The sequence below is a fragment of the Pteronotus mesoamericanus genome, unplaced genomic scaffold, assembly GCF_021234165.1.
Source record: "Pteronotus mesoamericanus isolate MK-2021 breed Mesoamerican mustached bat unplaced genomic scaffold, CSHL_Meso_final scaffold_31, whole genome shotgun sequence".
Taxonomy (NCBI): domain Eukaryota; kingdom Metazoa; phylum Chordata; class Mammalia; order Chiroptera; family Mormoopidae; genus Pteronotus; species Pteronotus mesoamericanus.
This window is the reverse complement of record NW_026555312.1, coordinates 5,837,587-5,855,384: the sequence shown is the minus strand read 5'-3', so window position 1 is coordinate 5,855,384 and position 17,798 is coordinate 5,837,587. Positions and strand designations below refer to the sequence as shown.

The 17,798-nt window shown below is 38.4% G+C and overlaps 1 protein-coding gene across 3 annotated transcripts in view; it reads right to left on the bottom strand.

The window, feature by feature from the left end:
- Nucleotides 1-12,193, bottom strand: part of FNBP1L (formin binding protein 1 like) — a 108,372-nt gene extending 96,179 nt beyond the window's left edge. For all 3 annotated transcript variants that reach the window (XM_054592154.1, XM_054592152.1, XM_054592153.1), the window contains exon 1: nucleotides 11,999-12,193. In XM_054592154.1, coding sequence (XP_054448129.1) covers nucleotides 11,999-12,022 — 24 coding nt within the window. In that variant the 5' untranslated portion in view covers nucleotides 12,023-12,193. The remainder of the gene's footprint in view (nucleotides 1-11,998) is intronic.
- Between the last annotated feature and the right edge of the window lie 5,605 nt (nucleotides 12,194-17,798).

Here is a 17,798-nt window from a genome sequence, read left to right as displayed (position 1 = left end):
CTGACCTGAGTAACTTTGAAAATGAGGAGTCCATAAGACTAAATGGAAATGGAACTGCATTTAGGTACGTACTCTAGTTGATAATATTTTTCCCCAGGGGAAGGGGAAGCAGCTACAAATTAACAGCTCTGATATTGCTATAAATATACAGAGTGTGGCACAAATAACGCCCTTTTTTATTAAAAAATCTTTTATTACAAAATCATAAGCATATAATTCTGCAACATAACAACATCACACTCAAGCACGCCATACGACATTTTAGGTGAAATGTTCAAGTTAAAACTATAAATTATCATACCCATATTATTACCCTACCAGCCACACTCAAGCAAGCCTTACTTCTGCCAGACCCTGTACACTGAAAAGGAACAATTAAGCAAATAGATATCAGTTCAAGGGAGTTAAAAGTGGCAATTTACAGATAATCAAGGAGAAGAGGCCAAAAGAATACATGCAGTAATGGAATAATGTTGGCAACATCAGTAAGACTCATTTAATTTAATTAGATACCAATAGTTAAATATAGAAATATTTGTAGATATGTGTATATATGCAGTTCAGTATACACACATATATTTCTTTGTTTTATCAGCTGAGGAGGACTAAAAGAAATTAAATACCAGTAGCATAAGCACATCTTAGTTTCTAATACCCATATCTTAGTTTCTAATACCATGCTTCAATAAAAGAAATCAGGACACTCTGAAAAAATTGCTGATTCTAGGACCGAGACAGGAAATATGTAAGGTGAGACTGGACCATTTTGTAGTCCCAGAAAGAAAGCACTTTAAAAAATCACTATTGAGGGAGAAATGTTATGGGGCACAGGAGCCAACTGAAAAAAACTTCCAATGGCCAAAGTTGGAACAATTTGAGCAACAAAATAAATGAAGTAGTAATGGATTATAACCCAAAGGATAAAATAAATATCAAGTCCATACTGATATAAAGAAAATATTAAATTAATTAATAAATGGGGCAGGGACACAAATATCCTATTCAGAAGAATTCTAAATAAATTATGTAGATAATCCACCCTAAAAGAGAGGACCATAACTTCTAACTGTGGGCTGCACATAGTGACTTCCTTCCAGAGAATACAGTATGCATAGGGGGAAAAATAATTCTACAGCAGAAAAACCTAACAAACACTACTTCAGCCAATGACCAATATCAATATCAACAGTGACAAACCCTGCTGCTAATATGTACCCTTGAAATGATGCGATAAAAATGGCATATATATTTCACCAAAACCCATAACCCCAGTCTGATCGTGAGAAAAACATCAAATTCCAACACAGGGACATCACACCTGACCAGTACTCCTCTAAACTCTCAAGGTCATCAAACACTTAGGAAAGTCGGAGAAAATGGCACACGCAAGAAGTGACTAAGGAGACATGAAGACTAAATGTAACGTGGGAACAGGAAAAGACATTAGGTAAAAACTATGAAAATATAAACAAACTGTGGACTTTAGTTAATAATAATATATCACTATCATTTCATTAATTATAACACATGGACCATTCTAATGTATCAATTTAAAGAAGGAAAACAAACAAACAAAAAAAAAGAAAGGGAAAAGCAAAAGTACCAAGCTGATAGCTCTTACTCTCTGGAGGGAATTTTATAGCTTGGTATTATATTTAGGTGACAGAGACTTGGGTAATTACAGGATACCTTTATTGTTTCCAACATTCAGAAACACTTTCCACTCACAAAAAAAACTCTGAACTTCTAATTTCAGGACCCCTTCCTTGGTCCTTGCAGTGCCTTCACTCAGTCTGGGGTCAGGTCAACTTCACACCCTGTCCATCAATTCTGGACACCTGCTCAAAACACCCATCTGTTCTGGCAAGCGGTATCAGCATGGCATGGTGTCGCAAGCAAGAAGCAGCCCACAGATTCCAGCTAAGACACATAAGCCCTTCTCTACTAGACCTCTTAAAATGATGATGGGCTGTGTAGACCCCTAAAAACCTCATCTCTAAAATATCTGCTCTGTCACTTATATTATGACCTTTTCTTAACCCCTGAACTATTATTCATACACAAACACACACACACACACGCATATGTATGCATATATACATAGAAGATATATACATATCTTCCACAAAGCAATCATTAACTCATAGGGGACAGAGACCATAAATGCTATGTTCTTGGGTGTCACATCTATTTCCTTTCTTCCTTTCTAATAAAACCTTAATTTTTTTCAAGTGGCAATGTGACTTCAGACAGTGAGACCTAAGGGCAAGTTTGTTGTGGAGCCCCTGGAAAGCTTTAGCCTTCCCAAGAAACAGGCAGATGCAGTTGATGTTGTTGCTTTTTTAATTTTTTCCTTAAATACAGACATAATGGTTGGAGCTGCACCACCTTGCAATCCTGAGGGAAATTCCAGAACAGCTGCACAGATGCTAACCCTGATAGTGTTGAGTTCATGAACCCTTGCCAGTGACTGTCTACCAAAGTTCTTGTTATATAAGACAAATAAACTATTTAATTATCTGTTTAAAGAAAAAAAAAAATCAAACATGGCTCCCAACCCTATAAACAGCTATGATAAATGTGACTTCAAAAGAAAGACTACAGAACACCTCAGAAAGAACAGTACACCTGGGCTTTCACAAAACAGGACTGGAAAAGAGGGAGAGGATCTGAACAATCCCAGGGTAAGTATCATGCAAAATCCCTTAAAGGGATCAAAAACTTCACACAGCCTAAACTCTAAACTTACAGATTTGGCATATCAGAGCTCAGTAGGCCTTAATCTTGATAGATATCTTTTCAGTGTCCTGGGATCACTAAATATTTAAGGGCAGTCCCTAACATGAAAGACAGGAACCAAAAGTCACAAAGAGAAGGAAAAAAAAAAAAGCACCTTGGAGGCTACGGATATTATGTAAGAATAAGAAACCTAAACACAACAAAACAAAAACCTATCTTTGATATACACAAAGAACTAAAAGAAGGCATTGCTCCAAGATACAAGTAGCTATTAGAAATGAAAGCTAGCCCTGACTGGTGTGGCTCAGTGGATTGAGCGCTGGCCTGCCAAGAGAAAGGTCGCTGGTTCAATTCCCGGTCAGGGCATATCCCTGGGTTGCAGCCAGGTCAACCAGTCAATGTGTCTCTTGCACATCGGCATTTCTCTCCTTCCCTTCCCATCTCTCTAAAAATAAATAAATAAAATCTTTAAAAGAAAGAAAGAAATAAAGAAATTAAAGCTATACATGTAGCAAAAATGAGAACCCAGAAAGGAAAAACATCATAAACTATGTTTTCCCTGAGGATACTTGCTAATCCTGAAAATCAAGATCTTTGTTTTGATAATACAGCAAGAGTTGTGGGCACAATAATCAAAATCCTCAAGAGTTATGGGGACAGCAAAATCCAACAACCACACAATGGAATTTCAAGTCCCAAAGTTGGTTTAAAGATGGTCCCAGACTAGGAGTGACCCTAGGCACATGGCAGAAGAAAATACAAACCCTATACAAACAATGGAATACTACAAACTAACCATAGAAGGCTGGTCCTCGCAGACATCATGTTAAATGAAATAAGTCAGGGGAAAAAGAGGACATACAGTACCATATCATTTATGTGATGTTAAAAAATACCTATAAAACTAATCAATGGCAATTCAAGTCAGAATAGTGGTTACATTGAGGAAGGGTATATTTACTGAGAATGGCATAAGGGAGAGTCTGCATCTTGATTTTTGTGGTACTTACATGAGTATATTCATTAAAAAAAACAATGTTGTACATACAAGCATAAAATTTGAATACTTTAATGTATGAATGCTGTATTTCAATAAAAGTTTTTAAAAATAAAGGTAAAATAAGTAAATATTCAGATTAAAAAGTTAACAAATATTAATTATATTCACCTTTGGCAAATATTGAAAGATGCTAACTTAATTTAGTTCTCAGTCTAAGTCCAGAAGGTTGATTTCGAAGTAATGGTTTCTGTGTTTACTTTAAAGCTATTTACCACTTTACTTAGGATCACATAGAGCTACGAGCAGTTTCAAGGGCATCTTTAGGAGTTAGCAACATGGCAGAAGATATCAAGACAAAAATGAAGAACTACCACACTGCCCCTTTTGAAAGCCTCTTCCCCAGCCAGTACCAGACCAGGAACTGCTGGCAGAGCACCCTGCTTCCACCACCGTGAGAAAGCAATGACCACCAAAGGTGGTGACGTCTCTGTGTGCAAATGATACCAGCTTGTATACAAGTCCCTCTGCCCCACATCCTGGGCATTGGTCTGGGATGAGAACCAGTAAGGAGGCAGTTTCCTGGAAAGATCTGAACTGGCTCCATATAGCCTCTTCTGTCCTCCATCCTCCCAGGCAGGTGAAGGGAGATCTGGGCACATCCCTCCGAGATCCTGAATCATGGCTTAACTAGTAATACTTGTTGGAAAAGTATTTAAAAAAAAAAAAAGAAAAGAAAGAAAGAAAGAAAGAAAGAAAGAAAGAAAGAAAGAAAGAAAGAAAGAAAGAAAGAAAGAAAGAAAGAAAGAAAGAAAGAAAGAAAAGGAAAGCTACTTACCACAGCAGTTTCAATTATGTTGGTTTTTGTAATTAATACTGGAAAAAAAAATCTCAACTAACCATTAACATTTGGAAAAAATCTCCTTTCTAATACCATGCTTCAATAAAAGAAATCAGGACACTCTGAAAAAATTTCAGGGAGTAACAATGTACTCCCTGAAAGCAACCTTTTGTGTTTTCCCAATTCATTCTCAATTTACATTTACATTTGCAATATTCTTACATATGACCAACAATTAATTGTCAAAGTATATAACAAACAACAGAATGTTCACTGTTCTCATTTTTAGAATCCACAGGGCCATGTCAGTAATCATTTATACTCGAATAATCAAGGAAATGGGAATTCCAGACCTAAATAGAGATAAATTTCACATAAACAGGCATAACTAGTTATATGTTCAGATTATAGAAAGGATCCCTAAATTTAAAGAAAGCTATGAGAAATACACATGCTTAAGGAAAAGAAATCTTAGTATTCAAAATATGATTTGATGATAAAATTATAGCAATTTACTGATTCCCTCACTCAACCAACATTTCAGAGCTTATTATATTCCCATTTCTTTTCTACCAATTAGGTATACAGCACGGATATAGCAGAAACAAAACATGATTTTTACTCTCTAGAAACAACAAAATAATGTGTTAAAAATAGGAAAATTTGACCCTGTACATTATGCTTTTTCTTTTTTTAAAAAAAGATTTATTTATTTATTCTTAGAAAGAGAGGAAGGGAAGGAGAAAGTGAGAGAAACAAAACATCAATGTGTGGTTGCCTTTCACACACCCGCTTCTGGGGACCTGGACAGCAACCCAGGAATGTGCCCTGACTGGGAATCGAACTGGTGACCCTTTGGTTTACAGGCCAGCACTCAATCCAGTGAGCCACACCAGCCAGGGCTGCTTTTTCAAACTATAAGAAATAAATAAATAATATTTCACATATGATTAGCTCTCTATCAAGAGCTCAAGGAAATATGGCTCCTAAGCACCAATTATTAATGACTAATTTGGATTCTAAAGGGACATTTTACAAAAACATTTATTTATATTATTTTAAACTTCTTTCTCTTGGGCTCCATACAAATACTAAATGCTGAATTTCACATTACAAAAAGCAGTCCAGTATCATCTAAATGTTGAATCCCACATTACAAAATGCAGTCATATGTACTCAACAAATAGGTGGTTTCAAAGAACTAGTCAATGAAAATTCTGTAAAAGTAATCACAGAAGTACCACTACTTATTGTAGAGAAAAAGGGAAAATGCTTAAAAGTACAGATGACAATATTAAAATTAACTGTAACCCCAACAGATTATTTGTAAGCACAATTTTCAATTTTAAAGCATCTATCATTCTTCATCAGTTAAAAAATGATATCTCAAAATATCCTAACCCACTTCTATATATAAGAAACTAACATAAATCAGCTAATGAAACTACAGTAATTAAAGCAAACCTGGGGGATCAAAAATTAAACTGCATTCTCCCAATGAACACCTCTCACCCTCAGAAAAAAACTGGAACTAAACTGATAATAGAAGTAAAAGCAGTAAGTCATAGATATGAGGCAAAGAGAAAAATAAAATAGTATAAAACAAATTACAGGAATAGCATGTTAAAACATACAACTGATTTCAGAACCAATAACATATTAATAAAGGAACAAACAACATCCTTCAGCTATTCTTGCAAAGGTGATCAAATCAATTCAACTTTCATCTCCTAAAACCCAGTGGGATTCCTCCTACTACTACCAAAGGATTCAAAAGAAAGAGATAATCTCTACTTAATGAAGATGTTTTTCCTGTGGACTTCTAAATGGTCTAAAAATTGAGTTAATTATATGCTAATGCATAACTATGCATATTCTCTCTCTCTCTCTCTCTCCCTCCCCCCCTTCCCTCCCTCCCTCCCCCCTCTTCCTCCTCCCTCTCTCTCTCTACCCTTCATCACTAATTTCAGGCATCCTACACTCAAATTCAGGTCAAACCTAACCACTATATCCCGGCCAGTATGGCAAACATTTACTAAAGATCCTGGTAGTGTCAGGCTCCAATACCAGCCAGTGTGCTGAGCAGAGGACACAGCAATGAATCAGGCAATGAATAACTAGTGAGTAAGATTCGATCTCTGCCCTCCAGGAACTTCCCAGGAATCCTCATATGCAAAACCCTCTTCCTTATGCCAAATACCTTTTTCGTATGTCTGATATACTAAATGCAGTCTGAACTAATATGTATCAACAGAACAGCTTTTGCTTCCTATAAAACAAAACCTTCATATAATATTTTTGTACTAGTTTTTAAATGCTGTAGGTATGATTATGTTCCCCAAAATAGAATTTTTCAGTTAATGCAATTCAGCCAAAAATGTTTAAGGACTAGAGATTGTTAAATAAGATACCATTTGTAGGTAACACATAGGAGGTGTTCTATAGTTATAAACCATTCCTATTGTCTTGTTCTATGTTCTGCCTGCAAACATGGGTTGATATATAGGAAACAGTAGGTAGAATAGGTTTTAAGTTTCCAGCCAAACCCACATTTTATAGATTGGGGGAAGGACAAAGCATAAATGTTTTGAGATAAAGACAAGGAAGGGGAATGGAAATGAGAGGTTTAAGGAAGCAGCAATGCAGAGGAGATCCTGCTTAGAGGCAGCTCTCCAGCTCCCACCTTATTATAGTCAGGACAGAATGGTGGCATAAAAAGGTGTATTGATTAATTCTCACTCTCCTTAAAGAACAATAACATCTATAATACATCTGTGATTTTGAACATGACAATTTCTACCAATAAAAGGGAATGTAAAACATAAATATTTACCATGACCATTTTCCAAAGACTTGAATATACAAGAAATAACTATAATGTAAGGTGGTAGTCCCGTAAGAAAGATAATATCCAGAGTGTATGGTCTGGAAGGAGGGAGTTGATAGGAGCTGGTCAACACAGGACATTCTGAACAGTGATATCAACGAAGGGAGAATTTGGAGTTTAAAAAGTAGTATCACCTCAAAATGATTTTAAGTTTCTTCACACAGGGCTGATAAGCTAAGCCTTCATAAATCTTACCATACATTGCACAGTGCTTCACTATAATAATTTTATTTTTTCTAAACTAAATTCCTACAGCAGTTTCATGGCCTTTGGAAAAACAATACAGTTCACACTGATAAAAAGTTTTCTTTTTCAACCTCCTCTAGATAAGTGCCCTCTAAAAAATTAGAAGTAAACTAAAGTCAGTATTACAGAGATAGTCTAACCATTATAGACTACAGTGGAACCAAATTCCTTTGTTCTAGACAAATCTATTAACGTGGCTTAAGATTTCATCAGCTATTTTGGCAGTCAAATCCCCAAGCTATCTGTTAGGTAAATTCACAAGAACTACTTTTAGGTCAGTTGTCTCCCAAAATGTAAAAAAAAAGTTACCCCAAGTAATCTATCACCACCTATAAAGGCTTTTAGTACCACAAAGACTTCCTCCAGGATGCACTTATTAATCAACAACCAATACTCTGGGTAATACAAGGAACTATTAATGCGACTGGGCAAAACATGCATGACCACCTATAGGCATTGTTGTAGTCAGTAGAACAAAGTAAAAAATTTACTCAGTTCCTACGCTCAAGAACAGAAAAGTCTAGTACACTTACAATATAAATGTTAAAATAAAAGTTCTATATATAGTGCTATGAGGACAAAGATAAGGAATAATTAAATTAAAAGGTTAACACTGGGGCTGTTACTCAAATAATACAGTGAATCTACTATCCAATCTACATTTTCAATTTCTTCCACAAAAGACTTAAGCTTTGTCAAATACACTTAGCTAATAATATAATAAAAATAACAATGGTACTTAAAATATACACTCTTAAAACTAAGAGCTGAAAATCACATAGACCAAGAAACTAAGGCATTAAAAAAAGGCACATAAGCCCCTATAAATTAAGTAAAATATTTGAATCTACCCTATGCATACACTCACAACCATATATAGAGTTTTTTTCCTGTTGAACTTTAACTCAAAAAACTAAAAAGCCATCTATTAATATATAAAATTTTCTGTCTAAACACAGGACTTCTCCAATCTCTTATTTCCTTATTTGTAAAAAGAGCTAATAATTACAAAAATCTGTGCTTTGTGAAATCATTCATACGTATTTGGAATATTCTTGATCAACCATTTTTCCTGTGGTAATAAGAAATAAACACAATAAACAATGCCTAAGATGCTACCTAATAATTACACTGCATCCTTAAGAAAAGACACTGTCCACTTTTTGTTTGATATTACCAAGAACACGGAACCCAGAACTCAGTCTCTACCTTACTTAAATATTCATTTGGAACACCAGAAATTCCTTAAAACACTGCTCAAATTTATAACCAGTTAATTCATATACCCACACGACTACACACCAAAAGTCTGATGCAACCCACTTGGTCTATCACTATCAGTTCTGTCCCTCAGAATGAGTATTAGAGTGGTTCTCTAGTTTATTACTTTATTTTCAATTTTAACATAACACATAAGAATCATTACAACAGCAATACAACTCCAATGAATATAAGAAATAAACTTAAGTTTGAGTGCATAATTATCAATACATATCATCATTTTTTTGTAGCAACATGGTCTCAATAATTAAAGCTTCAGGAGAGTAATGTGATCCTAAACATGAAATAACGTAAGAACTGGTTTCCAAATTCAAAATTTGAAGAAAATTTTCCCAACCTCAAATTCCTCAATGGCAAGAGCACAACGCAGGTGTTTGTTACAATCCACTGGAAGTATAACATCCTTTTTCAAAACAGTAAAAACAGGAAGTCTCGTCAAATTTTTCTAAGGTCTCTTCTGGTCCCAACAGTCCTCTACACCAACTCCTACTTATCTAAGGTTTAAGCATCCCGTTGATACTAGTTGAGTCCACATCATTTAGTTCCTAATAAATGTTTCCCTCCAATCCTCAAACCACTAAAAAGTTAAAACATAGATATTAAATTTTAAGAGAAAAATTTTTAATTTTTTTTTATAATTTCAAAAAAAGATAGTAGAACAGGAATTCCCAGCTCCTCTACAGTTTACCTTTTCAAATTGTTATTGTATTAAAATGCTTAAAGTAGCCCTGACCTGTGTTGCTCAGCTGGCTGGGCGAGGATGGGAGAAGTAAAGATCCCCAGTTCAATCCTGGTCCCCCACCCCTCAGGAAACTGATGTTTCCCACATCCATTTTTCTCTCCCTTTTTCTCCCTCCCTTTCCCTCTAATAATTAATAAATTTTAAAAAAAATTTTTAGTGCTGAAAGTAAATAACCAAATTACAGGAGCGCGGGGGGCGGGGTCTGTAATCGCTTCTGAATGTATTATACTCTTATATTACACTTAAAAAATATTAGGGTTTGGGGGTGGCCAGATCCAGCATAAAAAGAAAAAGAACTCTTGCACAACGACAACAGTGTGGTGACTTGTTTGGGGGTGGGGGGGGTTTGGGGGTAGGCCGCGGCGGCGGCTGCAGGAGGAGCAGCAGCAGCAGCAGCAGCAGCAGCAGAGGTGGAAGAGAGATGAATGGTAATGGGAAAAATATAATAAAAAATAAACTGTTTTAAAAATTAAAAATCGTATTAGTCTTCACTAAAATATTATATTGTTCCTCCTAAAAACTGTTTTTCTATAATGTGATACGAAGTGACTTTTCTGAACCTGAGTTAAATCTAAATAATATTCCTCCACTGTTTTCCTTTCTGTACTTTTTAAAATCTGAAACATGAGTCATTCAATCATGTAAAAATTAAATTTCTAATTACAAAAATGGAAAGTAAAACTATACCCATCTTCTTTAATTGATGGCACACTATAATTAAATATAAAAGGATCCAAACCACACACTACAATTATAGAATATACAAAACCAAAGGGAAAAGACCAATAACAATTGAGAATCTAGCCAAAATAAATAGTTAAATTTTACATAATTCATTTATTCTATATTCCTCCCCAATATAAGAACAATTAACGCTATCTAAGAAACGAAATGAAGAGGCTCCTGAGGTATTTTCTCTTGGGTGGTATGTTTACAGACTAAGCAAACACTTGTCCACAATGTAACAGGAGATTCTTGGGCTAGCTAAAAGGTGTTAAAATCGATGAATTCTAGAGTCTTTCAGTTTTAAGATTCCCAATCTGTAAAACGTGAAAAGTAACAAAAACATTTGCCCTTCAATAAACCGATCTGCCCTCATTTAAATCCTAAGGGCACGTATAGAGGCTAAAAAGTTCTTTCTCTCCCCTTTCTCTGTAGTGATTTCACGAGATCCTCGTTAACAAAAGGCACGGAAAATATGCACAGGTGGGATAACAGGGGAGTGGCTCAGGCCGGGCGGCTCCCGGGACAGCGCCCCCACGCCCCCTGTCCCTCCTCGGCACCTGAGTAATCACTGCCCTCACACCTCCACCCTTCCGTGGCGGCGTCGCGAGCGAATTTTGCGACCTATTACAGTCCACCCGCACCCTGGGCATTGTCTGGAGCTTTCAGCACCCAAGAAAGGCAAGGAAGAAAGAGGAAGAAAAGAGGGAAAACGTGCGAGAATAAAGAACAACGGTAGGGGAAGTAAAGCAAAAAGGAAGCCGTCCGCTCCTTTTGGCAAAATTGGCTTCCCCGTCGACCACTCAATTTAATTCACATCTCAAAAGCCAATCCACTCGGCCCCAGGTAGCAGCCCGAGGTGGTCCAGCGGGAGCCCCCGAAGCTACGGGGTCCGTAGCACGGAGACCGGGAGAGGGAAATGGGCGTGTGGGCTGGGCCTGACTGGCCGGAGGCCGGGCTCCGAACAAAGCCGCGGGACTCCCCTACCTGGAGCGAGACCGGCGGGCGGCGGCTAGCAGTACCTCGAGGTTCCCCGCGGAGCCGGGGCCCAGCGACGCCCTCACCCCGGGGATCCACGCCCGGGGTGGGGGGGCGCGGCGCGGCGGGCCCCCTCACCGACCGCGAACAGCGCCCCTTTGGGACAATGGGCCCCCTCCCCCGCCTCCAGGCGGGGAGATACAAAGGCAGAGAAGCGCGGCCCGGCACGCAGCCAGACGCCCGGAAAGTAAAGGCGGAGGAGGGAGACGACTCGGGAGAGGACGACGACGGACGCGGGAGTCCGCGGGCCGCTCCTCCCGCCATCCAAGGCGCTGCTCTCAGCCCCACCGCGGGGGCAGAGGCGGGAGTGCACACCAGCAGCCCCTCCACCCCCGTCCTCTCAAAGGGTCTACACACAAAGAGGAGAGGGACCCCCCAAACCTCCACCAGCTCCAGGGGCGGGGACGGCTCGATGCGCAGTGGCCGCCGACGGTCAGCGGCACCTACCCAGCCCGCGCCCTCCGGGGGCCAGGGTCCGCGCGGGGGTCCCCTCGCCCGACTCACCCACAGCTCCGTGCCCCAGCTCATGGCGGAACTTGAAAAGACTCGGGCGTCTGGCTGCCCCGCTCTCCGTCGGTCAGTACTGCCGTCAGTCTGTACGACCTCCCACTGGTTGGCCCACGGGCTCACGGTTCTGAGGCTCTGCCTCCGAAGGTGCCGCCACCGCCAGGCTCCCCAGTGAGTGAGAAAGAGTCGACTGGAGAAGCCGACGCCGACGCCGCGTCCCCGCCTCCTGGATCCGGCAGGGAGGGGGCCGGGGACTAGGGGAGGCGGGACGGGGAGAGGGGAGGGGGCGGGGCGCAGTGCACCCTGGGATCGGGGCGGACCCGCGGTCTCCCGGCCGCAGCTGGCGGGGTCCTACAACTGGAGGGTCTACCACCTGCCCGACTCCTCGCAGGATCCCTTCCCGTCCGCACCTCGAGTCTCGGACAGTCTCACCGCCGCTGCCACTGGGATCTCTGTTTTCCAAGATGGAAAGGCAGAAAAGGAAAAGACGCTCACTGACCTTCTCTGTCCTGAGCCCCCTTAGATGAGGCAGCTCCAGTCACCAGCCCTTCTGCCTCTTCTCCACGGCAGAAGGCCTTACAAGGAAACCTCTTCCAAATCCTTGGTTTACACTGTAGAGAGTTGCATTGTATTTATAAGTAAAACGTCTTGATGGTTAAAGTGATCTTGGCAATCACTAAAATGTGTAGAGCTTGAGTTTAAAATGTGAATGCAACGTGCCCTAACTGAATTTTTAAATTTTATCAGTTCTGTCAGCATTCATTTTGGGATGCTGCCATGACGAGGTGGAAGACAGGGGCAATTGTTTGCCACGACCTCAGCTACAGAAATGAGAACGGATCTTACCTGTTTTCTGGAATGGGCACCTTGTGTATGGGGATTGCACGGGAATCAGATTCCTCCCCAACTGTGCAAATATCCTATCCAGACTTCAGATACCTCTCATTCAGAATGTCAGAACCTTAAAGGAATGTCCACAAGTTTCTTCTTCCTCTGCGGGGTTACTTCCCAACCTTTCTGAGCAATCATTAACTGCAGACAGCAAGTTTGTCTGTGCTATCAGATATCAAGTAAGCTTAACAACTCCCTACCATATGCTTTAGCAGTAATTGCTCATCTTCTAAATACACACACTTTCAATCAAATCACTAGAAGAGTACTCCTCAGCAAGTCATGACAGCTGAATGTTTTAAGAAGTTCCCCCTTAAAAGGAACCCTCATATGCATTTGTAAACTGGTACAGCCACTACGGAAAACAGTGGCGAGTTCTCCAAACATTAAAAATAGAGCTACCATATGGCCCAGCAATTCCTCTTCCGGGTATCTACCCTTCCAAAAAAAAATTGAAAACATTTATTCATAAAGATATATGTACCTCTATGTTTATGTCAATATTATTTATGGTAGCCAAGTGCTCTTCAAAAGAGGATTGGATAAAGAAGATGTGGCACATATATACAGTGGAATACTACTCAGTCATAAGACAGGGTGTAACACTGCCATTTGTGACAACGTGGATGTTGAGGATATCATGCCAGGACAAAAACCATATGATGACACTCATGTGGGATATAAAACCTAAAGCAACAAACCAATAGACAAAACAAATTCAAACACAACAGTACAAAGTCTACCAGAGGGAGTCGATGGGTAGGGGGAGAATGAAGAGAGTAAAGGGGGTCAAATATATGGTGAAAGGGAGACTAGATTTTGGGTGGTGAGCACACAGTGCAATATACAGACAGTATAGAATTGACACTTAAACCATTATAACCAATGTCACCCCAATAAATTTTTAAAATAAATAAATAATAAAAAGGTCTCCCCACCAGTGTGTCTGCATTTGAAACTCCTCCCCTATCCGTGTCTGCTCAGGTGCCCCAATCTCTTCTCTTCAATCTTTGACACTGCATAGCTGTGCTCCCTCTTGGGGTTAGGCAAATAGCGTGAGCTGTGCTGACAGTCCAGCTACCACTCTTGCTAATTCTTGTCTGCCCTTCTCTCAGACCAGCTTGAGCATACAAATACCTTCTTCCAAATGGGTCATGGCCAAATTTTAAATGCCAATATTTTTCTTTACTGCTTCTATTTCAGACAGAATTTCTTTAAGGTTATTTATATAACCTAACACTGCTATACACCTCTCCTCTCCCTTCCTCTCACTCTCTAAACATCATGAATGTATAAAGTCTGTCCAGAACAAGGCCAGCCATTGTTAATATAATGAGAACGATTTGTGGGACATTGATGTAACCTGGCAGCCAAGAACGGACTGGAATGCACATACACGAACAATGATGACTTCACTGTACTAGTCAGTGGGGAAGGAAGGTGCTATTGAGTGAGCATGTGCACTGTGCGGCCATTGCATTCAAAATGACTGAGCAAGAAGAGCAACAAGTCTGCATCAAATTTTACAATAAGATCGAACATTCCGCCGCGGAAACTATTCGGGTGATTCAGAAGGCCACAGCTATGGACAACTGATGATTGGCAGCTTTATCATGACAATGCATCTGCTGATGCATTGCATCAGTCTCATGCAGTTTTTTTGGCCAAACACCAAGTCACCCAGGTGACCTAGCCCCACTACAGCCCAGATTTGGCACCCTGTGACTTTTGACTTTTCCCAAAACTAGAATCACCTTTGAAAGGGAAGAGATTTCAGACCTTCGCTGAGATTCAGGAAAATATGATGGGGCAGCTGATGGCAATTGGGAGAACTCTGTGAGGACCCAAAGTGCCTACTTTGAAGGGGACTGAGGTATCATTGTCTTATGTACAATATTTCTTGTGTCTTTTATCTTCTTCAATAAATGTCTCTATTTTTCATATTATATGGCTGGATAACTTCTGGGCAGACCTCTATTCCAAATGATACCCCCAATCATATTTTGCATCAAGTGATACAAAATTCTGTCAAACCAATTATCTCATGCTTTTTTGCTATTTGACCTATTTTGGCAATGCCTTACCACATAATTTCTATTTCACATTACCTATTTTATAAGGTAATCAACACTAAGAATCAAGGGAATATTTTTCTAGCTTTCTTCACACATTTTTGTCAATGGCGCCACTCTACTGAGTAAACTTGAAAGAGCTCAAATCACACAGATTCAGTTGCAATTTTTAAAATTACTACACTTTGTATTAATTATGGAAAATAAACTTTTACTTAAACTTTCCCTTTAAGCATATGTTTGAACTCAGCTCTTTGATAATCCCTTTAAGTGCTACATTTTCTTGATATTTTATCATTCATATGTAAAGTTCTTTTTATAATTTCTTTATGTTATAACCACTTAACTAATGCTCCTTCCAGTTTCATTTTTTTTCTCTGCATGAATTCCCTTATTAAGTCAGACTGTGAAACATAGTTGTTCACTGCTGCATTCTGGAATATAAAATAATTTACTAGTCCAAATACATCCACCTCCAACCATAAACGAATCCCTTAAAATTAAATTTTTGCAAAAGCTTACTCCATATATAAAATTAGTAATGTCTGAAGCACATTTTTTGAAAAGCGTTTCCAAAGAAAATATAAAGCTTTAGATAAGCTTATTTGGAGTACAGAAAGCTTTTCTTAACATATGTTGTATTAATGTCTTATCCATAAATGGTTACCAATCATATAGAATTTCCACTATTGAAAGGAAATAATCTCCAGGATAAACAATAGCGATTCCTTTCTTGTCATTTAAGTATCTTAGGACATTTTTTTTTTTTAAGATTCTATTTATTTCTTAGAGAGAAGGGAAGGAAGGAGGAAAGAGAGGGAGAGAAACATTGATCAGCTGCCTCTTGCACATCCCCAGTTGGGGACCTGGCCAGCAACCCAAGCGTCTGCCCTGACCATGGATCAAACCAGTGATCCTTTGGTTCACAGACTGCCATTCAATCCACTGAGCCATGTCCGCCAGGGCCAAATATCTTAAGATTATTAAAATAAACCTGTAACAGCAGCATCCACACATAGAATTATCTACATATATAGGCCAGAAGAATCAAGCTAAAACTATTTTAAGAATACCAAAGAAATGCACTTGACACCTTAATTTTACTGTTTAAAATGAAGCCACATCGGAAACAGGGTCATACTAGACTACTGATCCATGCCAGCCATGTGAAGAATGGCACTGGCTAGTTAACAGTCATTGCTACTTTCTACACTGCCAGTTTTCCTAACCAAGAATTGGAATAAATTCAAGACTTCAAGAACATACTTAAAGGTGGCTCACTGAAGAAAAAGAAATAAAGAAAACCATCTACCATTTTGTTTGGGGGGAATCTGCTCTTCATTATTGAATCCAATTAAAGCCTTTTATATAACTGCTCTAATGAAACCTGGCAAGAAGTAAGAGAAAATTCTATATAAATCAAATGGAATAGCTCTGTTTAAAGAAGTAACTCATTTCTACTTTTCTATGATGATAGGTTCTTTCCCACTGGTTATTACAGAACTGTGCAACTTTAAAAGCATTTAGGTATTTATTTAGGTTTAATTCTCTTTAGGGCAGGAAACGTGGTACAATAAAATGTACAGATTTTTTCAGGTGTCTATTACATCTCTCCAAATCCATTCAAAATTTCTACTAATTAAAAATTTTAAGTATTTTTTCTTTATTTGTTCTGTGTGTTGGGGGGGGGGCTGTGTTGACAAACTTCAAGATATACACAGCAATTAACACAAAGAACACCTAGTTCTTTATTTTCATGCTATGAAATCTAATCAAGTATATCATATGCACTCATAGAAATGAAACCTGCTTTTACAGGCTCACAAGAAACAACTGTTAAAGTTTTCAGGAATTTTCCAAACAGTTTAAAAAATGTTAGCTTTATATCAGTAGTGATGAGAGTATTTACCCCACAGGAAATGGCAAATGCTACAAATCAAGGTTTTCTTCCCTGGAGAACTAATTATTAAAATCAGCATACCACTGTGTAAATCCTATGCAGATTAATAGTGAAAGAAATCAAAATATACCTTTAGCTACTAAAAGAGAACAATTATAGAATAAAATGATAAAATTTAATTTTATTGAATTCATTTACATGTATTTGGGATTTTCAGGATCTAACAGCTTCATAATTTTTTCATTTCCAATGTAAGAAAATCATACCTTTGCTTCTTTAGGGTAACCTTTGCTTCTACAGTCTTCATATTAGGATTCTAATATTTGTAAATCTTTGTCATTTGATATTTATTATGTTACTGATTTACTTTAAAAGGTACAAGTCACAGTTTTTCATCTTCCATGTCAGGATTTTATACTATCTCTAAGTCAGTGCTTTAAATTTTTTTGCTGATAATAAAGATGATTTAAATAATCTCAATAATGAAAATTTACCTCTAGTCTGGTTCTCTTCATCCTTGTCCAAATCCAGTAAAGATTTTAATGCTCATTTTAAAGACCAAAATAGCTCAGACTTTAGATACTTTAAGTTCTTTGAAAGTAAGTTAATCTGCTTTATATAAATTCAAGATATTTTTTATTTCAGTTACCACTTCACAGTATCAAAACAGTTTTATCCATTAGATGGAATAGCAAGTTAAAGTCACTTATTCTGAAATAAGACAACTGATACTCCATTTCGGGTTAAACTCATTATTTGGCTTTAGCCTGAAGAGACTGGTCTTATCATTGTGGTCTAGGTCCTCTGTACTAAATGGCATTCTAAAGAGAATTATTTGGAATAACTTCCAATGAATCAAAAATTTCTGAATGTTGCCATAGTTAGCAAATAAAAATAAAGAACTCCCAGTTAAATTTGAATTTCAATTTGCAAA